This window comes from Colletotrichum fioriniae, assembly GCF_027942845.1.
Source record: "Colletotrichum fioriniae strain IMI 355084 chromosome Unknown scaffold_8, whole genome shotgun sequence".
Lineage (NCBI taxonomy): Eukaryota > Fungi > Ascomycota > Sordariomycetes > Glomerellales > Glomerellaceae > Colletotrichum > Colletotrichum fioriniae.
The window spans coordinates 411809-421921 of record NW_027076844.1 but is presented as its reverse complement, the minus strand read 5'-3'; the positions used below and the strand labels follow the sequence as shown (position 1 = coordinate 421921).

Genomic DNA, 10113 nt, shown 5'->3' with positions numbered 1-10113 from the left:
TGCTAGATGACATCCATGAGTGGCTGTCACGAATCGGAGGTTTTCTTCAGCCCGACTAATACCATCTAGGTTGATCCACATCATCGTACAAGCCAGGATGTCAACCGACGCGCCGGTCGCCGCCTCGAATGGCATCCCCGAAGTTGCCACTCCGGAGACCAAGCAAGAGCCCACGGAGGAGCAGGAGATGCCGTTTTCATGGCTGTAGGTAATGGCATTGATGTCACAAGCAAATTGATCTGACAGCTCCTAGTCAGCCACACTCAACGTTCGCCATCGTCCTCGTCGGAACCGAACAGAAGCCGTTTGGCCTTCAGAGAGACTTCTTGTGTGCCAAATCAAAATATTACCACGAGTACTTCAAAGGACAGAACGCGGCCTCCGAGACCATCGAGAATGTGGTGAAGCTGCCCCAGTACACGCCGGAAGTCTTCGGCTTGGCTCAGCTTTTCCTCTTCACTGGAGAGGTATCAGAGGACGCCGAGTCGTTTCCATCCTATGAGGCACTTGTTGGTGTGTGGAAGTTGGGTCACGAATTGGGTATAGATGGTCTCTGCGACACGAGTCTTGATGCAATGAAAGAGTGCAGACGTCTCACTCAGAACATCCCCGCCACTCCCCTTCTTGTCCAGGTATGGAAGGACACCCCTGAAGGCTCAACTATTCGGAAGCTCCTCCTCTCGTGGGCGGCAGAGTATATGCGCTCGTCCGACAAGAAAGCCGAGTTTGCCAAGTCTCTCCCTCAGGAGGTTCTGAGCGAGCTGGTTGTGACCATGAGTTCACTCGAGAACCTGCCTACGCCCCCTGCAGCAGCCGATACTGCGTCCGCCGAGCCCACTCCTAGAAAGAGTGTGCACTATCTGGAGGAGGACAGTGAAGAGGAACAAGAACACATGTCCAAGAAGAACCGGCGGGCCTCTGCGCCGTTACCGGCGTCCCAGAATAGAGACAAGACGTTTTCCCGCGCGCCACCTCCCCCGGTCCGTAAGGCAGCGGCTGTAGCGGCAGCAGCATCGGCACCCCGTCAAAAGCCCGTCATCCAGAAACGACGCAGCATTGTTTCGGGGCCAAGTGGCGAAATCACGACCTCTCAGAAGGTTGAGTTCTGTTCCGATCTGCTCGATAGAATGCTATCGGGACCTGGTATGTCATGTCCTGGCGAACCATTAACGTAGTCACACAAGCTGACTTCCCACAGGCTTTTGGACGAGACTAGTTGGTCCATTCAAGGAACCTGTCGATCCTGCCGAGGACGGTGTACCCGATTACTTTGAGAAGGTGAAGAAACCCATGGACCTCAACACAGTCAAGCTCAAGATGTCACAACATCAGTACCAGACAGAAGACGAATTTGCGGCCGACGTGCGCCAAATTTTCGAAAACTGCTACACGTACTGGAAAAAGGGCGATCCCATGTGGGCGGCATGTGAGAAGTTCCAACGGACATTTGAGGACAAGTATGCCCAAATGCACAAGAACATCTCCAAAATGCTGCGCGAGCCAGTCGACTAGACTGTCATCGTCAACATGGTTCCCCAGCTGGTGGTACTTTTCATGATATGGATTGGGGCTTTACGTGTATAATATTTCGTGAGAAGACGGACGGTGGTTTTCTTGGAGCGCGCTGCTGAGGTTAATCTTAATGGAGAAGCGCGATAAGAGCGTGCTATGTAGTGTGTATTGTTAGGGACAGGGTGCAAGGAATTTGGGAGGAGGAGTGAATTGCTTTGGGGGAGGACAATACCCAGACCGGCCTCGAGCAGCGCAAGACAGACCTAGCTATGCCATATCACATGTATTCGTACTCAACCCAAGGCAGACACACTAGCGACATGACTGATGCAAAGCTGGAAGCTTGTCGCCCTGTTCATCTCACGTGTCCACGTGCCAACGTGGCAGCAATGTTCACGTCTCCACTACACTCTGTCGATTGCGAGGTGAACCTTGTTGCCACTTTATTTTTCTTCATCGGCCGCCCTCGTCGCTGTCCGTGTCATACCTTTGGCGAGATCTGTCCAACGCGTCAAAATACCAAAAGAGCGTATACCTTTCTCCCTGATAGTGTATTCCTGGTGGTGTCCCTGATGGTGTCATGAAAGTTGGGCACTGACAATCGAGGGATTATTCTGATTTAGATCCCAACAAAACGTTTGGGCGCGCAATAGTTCAGTCCCAGAGTCCATTACTCATTCCACCATAATATTGGCTTACTACTACGGTCATTCATGAGGTATTTTTGTGGCTCCCCGAAGGAAAAAAAAAAGGAGGCGTCTCTCCCTCCCGCCGGCGCGGCTGAGGCTCTTGCGAGAGAAAATCGTACGCTACCTACCTTACGCATACCATTACCGGCAGGCTGGGCTGGGCAGCGGGCTACCCTCAGCTTTCTTAGCTACGTCTTAGCCCGCCTGATGCATCGGACCGAATATCCACAGCGCCGGCACCTGGATTCGCGTGGGGAAGGGGACGTTAGTCTCGGCGTTACCTTTACGTCAGGTGGCAGCTAGTCTCGGTCTCTGTTTCTTCTATGAGTGTTTTGGTGTGTTGGTGCTGGGTTGTGCGCGAGTCGAGTCGAGGAATCCAAATCATTTTTTTTGGTGTTGGGTTGGGGTTTTTGATGGGGCTCTTCAGGTTAGTGAGAAACTGCAGAGTCTAGGCCATTGATTGCGGTCTACGGTTTTACCCCAGTTCCCACCTCGCCACTTTTTTTCTTTTTGTCCCCTTATTTTGTTCTCCAGACTCCAGACTCCAGGTTTTTGCGTCGTCCCCTTCTGCAGTCTGGAGGAGTCTGGAGAATTGGAATACTGGAGTTCCTGAAACCCCAGGATCGACAGACGTCAGGCAAGAAGAGAGAAACCCCATCATCCCCCGCATGGCCCAAATGTCTCTTTAGCGGGGAGGACCAATTTCGAGGCCATGATGTTATCACATGATGGATGGCACCATTGAGGGTTTTTTTTTTTTTTTTTGTCTTCCTTGGTATTCTCACCTGGAAGGACTGTTTGGTGGAGCGGTCCCCAATTTGCCAAGAGAGGTTGTTTGATAAAGAAGCCTCACAACTCGGTGTTACAGAGAGAAGACGTATTGCAGGCTTCTGATGTGATACGCACATAACGTGGGACGATCTCTCGGAGAGATGTCCGGCAGGGGCCCTGCTAAAGCCTCATTGCCTCACAGACGTACGGCGTATAGGATTCGGCCGAGTCTCTGCAGCCCATTCCCAACGCTTTCATGGCATTTCGTGTGTAACCGTATTACCCTCAAAAACTTTTCGTCAATAACGCCATCATCCCACCGCAAGCGAGATAAAACACCAAAAGAGAGAACGAGAAAAAAGCCTCAACAGTCATACATGATACATGATACATGCCCGTTAACCTACAACCAAAAGCCCACTCACAGAGCAACCCAATAATTCCAGTACCAGACTAGACCGTCTCTTCTTCTTTTTTTTTTTTTCCCCTCTCTCGCGAAAGATAGTACCCGTAGCGCCATGCTAGATCCGGACAGGGCGAGCCAATCGTTCCCCGCGTCCCCCCAACCCTCCCCAGTCCCCGCGTCAACAGTTCGAACCGTCGATATACTCGCTGAAAATGTGGTTACAAAGTACCCGCCCCTCCACTCTGGGCAACTCTCTGACCGCGCGCGGAGAATGTCTCGTCCCCACGCGAGCTTATGTTTTTTGGGTGCTTCCCCCGCACGCAGCGCCACTCTTTTTTCCCCAAACCCCAAACTTGCTGTGGATAGCCCTCCTACTTTCAGAGTGTCTGCGGGCGAAAAAGCTGGAACCTTTCAAACCTCTTGACCTCTTGACCCATGGGGATTTCAACTAGCGGCGTGGGCCGCCCACCTCCCGCGACGCTTCTTCTGTCAAGCTTCTGCGGCGTCTCTCGGCCTTTTTTATCTTTAGTTCCCTCCCCACCCCCTGGCCGGTTTCCCATTCTTTCGCGTGCTTTAGCTGCCGCTGCCCAGGCCAAGATAAGGCATGTTGGCGGGCTGTTTTCTACGCTTTGCTATTGGAAATGCTTCCGTGACTCGACGAAACTTGCAAACCAAACTATTCTCAAGTGCCGGGGAGGTACCTCAAGCCGTGGGTACGAAGGCCCGGAAAGAAGCGCGAAGCTGCGACTGCTTGGGGCCTGGATGAGAGGGTTGCGGACTCTTTTCTCTCTCTCTCCCGCTTCAGTCTGTTAACTGTTGCTGCTACCGCTACCGTATTGCCTGCCCGCGGGTGATCAACATCGTGGTCTCGCATCTAGAAGGCCGTCAAGAAAACGACTAAAGAGCTTGCAGGTTGTCAGTTTGTCTCTAAGGGAGGCTGGAGCACTCGAGGGTTCGTGCGCTCCGAAGTTTAGTTGGGTTGATCAGCGCATCACTTGCTTTAGCTAGGCCGGCCACAATTCGATGGCAGTGGCTTTTCTACTAAGCACAGAGACTACCGAGTTTTGATCGATGAAGCTTGTTCTCGTTGTTTGAGCGAGATCTCTGCCGTCAGGGTGGTGTGGATCTCCACCCCCTTCTCGCATGCCGTGAAGGTTGTCTACAGTAGTCTGTAGACTTGGGTTGTTCAGTAGTGCGCAGCCAAAACCTGGGAAAACGTGCCAACGTTGGGAACATTCCGTAGTAGCCCCCCAAGGGCAGAAAAGAGACGAGGTGAGAGTCGTATGCGACCAAGTCTACCTTAGTTCGGACCAGGGAAAAACTCCACCTTAACCACGACGTCGGATCCAGCCAGGCCTAGCTTGTTCACCCAGTCCAGTCTATGGTCCCCCCCAGCCAAGTGGCGTGGGTAATGGGCACGACGGTTTCGCCGAGTTGGAGATTTCCCATATTCTCTCTAGCTCCGGCTAGTTCTCCGCATCATCGTGGTCGCGTCGTAACCCCATGGGCCCTTGGGTCTGGGGGCTCACTCACACACCCCGGCCGGGGATTTCATGAGTATATATGAATGCGACAAGCCGCACCGAGATGAAGGAAGAAGAATTTCTCCATCAGCCAGCAGGGAACTTCCTGAGCAGTAAAGCATCTGACTCTTCTCACTCTCAAACAAATTACACTCGCCAATCTAGCGGGGGGGTTTTCTGAGTGATTTCTCGTCTCATCTATATATCATCTCATCGTCCTCTCTTCTTTCTTGGGCTTTTCCACCCTCCTCCTCCTCCTCCTCCTCCTCCTCCTACAACCGTCGAAAACTTCCGACTCCGATCACCACATCCGCCACAATGTTCGGCAAGAGACAGGAACCAGATGTCGCCGAGGTCCTCGACCAGCGCCGGCCCAGCACGGCCGAGGCGACGGCGCAACAGCACCGCAAGAACGTCTCCAACAAGGGCTTGACCGGCGCGTCGGCCTTGACCGTCAAGCAGTCCATCCTGCCCATCACCTTGGTCACCGTCCTCTTCTTCCTCTGGGGTTTTGCTGTAAGTCATATTCCTTTGACGCCAACTATCCATTCGTGAAGTGGTTCCATACTAACACAAAGTCATTTCTAGTACGGCCTCCTCGACGTCCTCAACTCAAAGTTCCAAATCGCCCTCAACATCACCGCCGCAAAGGCCGGCGGTCTCCAGGGCGCCTACTTCGGTGCCTACTTCATCGGTCCCCTGACCTACTCGGGCTGGATCGTCCGCAAGTTCGGCTACCGCTGGACCTTCATCACCGGCCTCTGCATCTACGGCGTCGGCGCCCTCATGTTCTGGCCCTCCGCCGTCTACCGCTCCTTCCCCGGCTTCTGCGGCTCCCTCTTCATCGTCGGCTCCGGCCTCTCCACCCTCGAGACCTCGGCCAACCCTTTCATTGCGACCTGCGGCCCGCCTCGCCTCTCCGAGTTCCGTCTCGAGCTCTCCCAGTCCTTCCAGGCCGTCGGCTCCGTCATCGCCCCGCTCCTCGCCGCCCGCGTCTTCTTCTCCCACACCGAGCCTAACGACTTGTCCAAGGTGCAGTGGACCTACCTCGGCATCGCCGCCTTCGTCTTCCTCCTCGCCGTCGTCTTCTTCGTCGTGCCCCTCCCCGAAATCACCGACAGCGACATGGCCCTCCAGGCCGAGATGGTCGCCGGCGAGGAGGGCCACGACGACAAGCCCCTCCGCAAGCAGTACCGCCTCTTCTTCGGTGTCGCCGCCCAGTTCTGCTACGTTGGCGCTCAGGTCGCCGTCGCCTCCCAGTTCATCTCCTACGCCGTCGAGTCCGCCGGCCTGACCCACTCCGAGGCCAGCGACCGCTACGCCATCGGCCAGGGTCTCTTTGCGATTGGTCGTTTCGCCGCCGCGGGTCTGATGATGGTCATCAAGCCCCGTCTCGTCCTCATGGTCTTCATGACGGGTATCATGATCTTCATCGCCTTGGCTATCGGTATCAAGGGCGAGGGTGGCATCGCCATGCTCTCGATTGTTCTCTTCTTCGAGTCGTGCATCTTCCCTACCATCTTCACCACCGCCATCCGTGGTCTCGGCAGACACACCAAGCGCGGTAGCTCCTGGATCGTCGCATCCGTTTGTGTAAGTTTTTTTTTTCCTCCTTCCTCCCCCCCCCCCATCATCCACCAACTTCTGGTACTCCTCCAAGACACTGTGACTAATTCCTTCCATAGGGTGGTGCCCTCTTCCCCAGTCTCACTGGTCTCGTCGCCGACACCAAGGGATACCACATCTCCATGGTCGTGCCCCTCGCCGGCTTCGTCGTCTCCCTCGCCTACCCCATCTTCCTCAACACCGTCTGGAAGAAGGACCTCGACAGCTTCAGCGCGTCAAAGATTGGAAACACGGATGAGCACGGCGTCATCGGCGACCCGGCCAGAGACGACGCCTACGGCGACAAGGCTGCCTCCAAGCACTTGGAGTCATAAATGCCTTTTTCCCTCTCTCCTCCTCAATACCCAACCCATCCTCTAAATCATTACTCCTGGATGAAATGAATGAAACGAATTTGGTGTAGATAATAAACACATCGGACACGACGGATAGAAGAGAGAACTTGTATATACCCGTACCTTTAATTAAAGTTTCTCCTACTTTCATACTGCTGCCTCATTCGACATGGTGAATGCCGCTACTCCCTGTCTTGTGATGTGTGTTTTCCAGATGAGGTTGTCGGGAATTTGGGAACTGTGATCCGGATATCAGATTGAAGCTGAGAAGAGACAGGAGTGGTTTTCTTAATCATTTACAAACCGCATCAGAAAACTCAGCTTAATCATGGATAATCGCCATATACATGGTTTGGAAGTAGATGATTTACCTCGTAGTCTCTCCTCACTCCCGCCTCCTTCCTAAACTAGGCGAGAAATTGACTGATCCCCACCACGGGTTTCCCGTCTCACCACTATAGGCCGAGTACCTTGATGTGCTTCAACCTTCAGATGAGTGGCAAATCTGAGCAAGGAAGCCTTTATTCCCCCCTCTCGACTCCATTCCCGTCACCAACGGCAGCAGGCGCCTCAGCAGGCTTGCGAGGTCAGGTCAAAACTGACGTTTGGCGGGATGGTTACGGGCGGGCCTGTTCAGCTGGCTTAGCCTACGCCAGGTTCGAGGTTCGAGTCCCAGCATGAGCACCAGAGATGTAGCCCCCAGTTCGGCACCCCGGGGGGGGGGGGACATTTTTTTCTCTTTCTTTTTTTTTCCCTCGCGAGATTAGAAGTTGTATCACCTACCTACCATATGCCACCATCTATTATACCATGTATGCATGGACTGGATGCCACCTTTAGGTAGAGCGGGCGTTCTACCTCGGTGAAGTCTCTCAAGGTACTGCTTCTTCTGTTGTTCGATTCATAATGTGGTTAGATGGCTTTTTGGTTGTCTGAGGTAATATACTTTTCCCCCTGCGGTCATATCGGCAAACCAACCACGTGTCTATAAGTTGGCTGCTCTTCTCTATGTGACAGTTTACGTGCCATGTGAGTCCCTCACATGATCCATCCCCTCCAGCCTATGACCCTGGACGAGTTCTGATATATGAGATCGAGGGTGTACCAGGATTAGGGGACACCTAGAACCTGCTACAGATAGCATCAGATAGGACAGAATACTTGTTAGGTATCAAGTCGAAATGTTCCACATGGTGCGAGTGGGCCGACTGCTGGCTAAGTCTCCAGCTTCAGTAGCTGGCAAGAAAAACCTTGACGCGAGGCGGCGCAGTAATGATCATTTGCAAATAGCTTCAACGACGAAAGACGTTCGGCCCCCAGCGAGTTCAGAAATTTAGAGCAGTTTAGCCAACAAACAGCGCGATGATATACAGTCATAATATATCGGCAATATCAAGGTCTTGGAGAGCTTCGGCGGATAAAGACGGCAATGAAGCATTCGCCATCTAGAAGAAATCAGGCTGATCGACGGCTCAGGATGTCTCGGCTACGGATTTAACCCCTTTCCCTTCTTGTCTGCTCGCCCGAAAACAGCCCTCAGCGCCAAGAGTCCTCGCATCGAAAGCAACAGCCCAAGCCTCGGCATGTCTTCTTGCAGCAGCAGCATCAACAGCGTTATGTCAACAATGCGCACAGTCAATGACATAGTCAAAGCTCTACCAAAGATAGGCTACGGCGTTACGTCTGGTCGTATGAACCTGATGGCCCCCCATCGTCCGAAGCCACGATTGAGTTTGAGCGCAGTTCGCGCTGGACCCTTCTTGGACCCCTTTCTTCGAGAAACACTTCGACCTTGGGATTCAGGTGAAGTGTTGAGCGTAACACGGTGTCGACGAGTGGAACAATGGCAAGAAGGAAACTGCGTTTCAAAACTGGTCCATTCTGCTACAACAAGTTTCTCACCATCTTTGTTTCTGCGCTCTATCTACCTTGGGTATGGTCGGATACGCAGCCCAGGAAAAATGAAATAATCCGATAATTTAGAAACGCGACGAGACGTTGGAGCTTAGCGTCATCACGTATCCTACCTACGTCGCGTTAGGCCAGCAACAGAATTGCAAAGGCCGGCCACAGTTTTGGGTTTGAGCCGGACTCGAGGCCATCCGGCGGCTATCGACCAGGCTAATTCCTGATGTGGTGTCTTGTATCCGTAAGGTAGGTCATCAATCACTGGTGCTCTGGACTCCCGGAGTAGGGTGCCATGGATCGTGAACTCGTGGTTCATTGGCACATTAGATTGACCGTTTCTGGATGGCCACGAAATTGGACGTGATGATAATCGGCGGCGCTTTCCCTTAAGAGAGAGTCAATTGCAAAAAAAGGGATTGGGTTGATTTGGGGGATCCAATGATGGGGAAACCTGGCAAAGGCAACGTCATGTTGCAATTTCCAGATCCCTAGGTGCATTGAGCCATCTTCTCATTTGCCCATTGTATCCGTACGCACTTTGTATGCCCATTTCCCAATTACCCTCTTTACCGCGGCTAAGAAGGTATAGTGACTAAGGGCAGGTACGTTTAGAGGTGACGCTTGTCGAGAAAAAGAGTTGACCTAGACGAACGGGCGAATCAGGATCGGGACGCCACCTGAAACGGCGTCCGATGGTTCGTCAGATGGCCGAGCTGGTGGGGGCCGAGAAGGAAGACGAGAAAGAGGAAGGAGGGGCCTTGCCGCCTTTCTCAAAGGCACAGAGATAGGTACGACAGAGAGAGCGATAGACAGAGAGGTTCGCAGCCGATATCTTACTGGAGACAGTGCACGTGAGTGGGAACAATGGCTGGGTGACTAAGAGAATCTCATCCAGACGATTGGCGGATGATGCACGTCTGGGTTGGCGCTGCAAGGTACCCGATGGCGGCACTAGCTTTTTCGGGACTGAATGAACAGGGGGTCCCGCGGGGGTCCACCTAAAAAGGAATGGGCCACCACGATTGGAAGAAAAAAAACTTGTGCGACTCTGAGGTGAGGAAGGCGCACGTTGGAAATCTCCTGAAAAGAAAGATTGGCTGGCGCGCGCCGCCTGTCTCATTTCCCAGGCGCAGATTTCACACCGTTGGTCTTTTCCCTTCTGGTCTCATTGCGACTTCTGTCGTTTCTCTCTCTGTCTCTTTCTCTGGAACTGGATTGTCTCTCCCTGCCAGTGTCTAACCTGCCCCTCTAAATGCCCTCCCCCGTCGCGACAAGCCTCCCTGCTGCTTCTCTACTTCTGGGGACGGTCACGTTTGCCCATCTTTCTCAAAGGCTCCAGGGCC

General features: G+C 53.3%; 2 protein-coding genes across 2 annotated transcripts; both read left to right on the top strand.

Annotated features, from left to right (window-relative positions):
- Positions 1–97: 97 nt before the first annotated feature.
- On the top strand, positions 98–1512 carry N0V96_006928 (uncharacterized protein; the record flags this gene model as incomplete). Its single annotated transcript, XM_053192394.1, has 3 exons — positions 98–204; positions 254–1143; positions 1199–1512. The coding sequence occupies 3 exons, from the start codon at positions 98–100 to the stop codon at positions 1510–1512; spliced, it is 1311 nt and encodes a 436-aa protein (XP_053050158.1).
- A 3707-nt stretch (positions 1513–5219) lies between these two features.
- Positions 5220–6841, top strand: N0V96_006927 (uncharacterized protein; the record flags this gene model as incomplete). Its single annotated transcript, XM_053192393.2, has 3 exons — positions 5220–5417; positions 5490–6494; positions 6587–6841. The coding sequence occupies 3 exons, from the start codon at positions 5220–5222 to the stop codon at positions 6839–6841; spliced, it is 1458 nt and encodes a 485-aa protein (XP_053050157.1).
- Positions 6842–10113: the final 3272 nt, after the last annotated feature.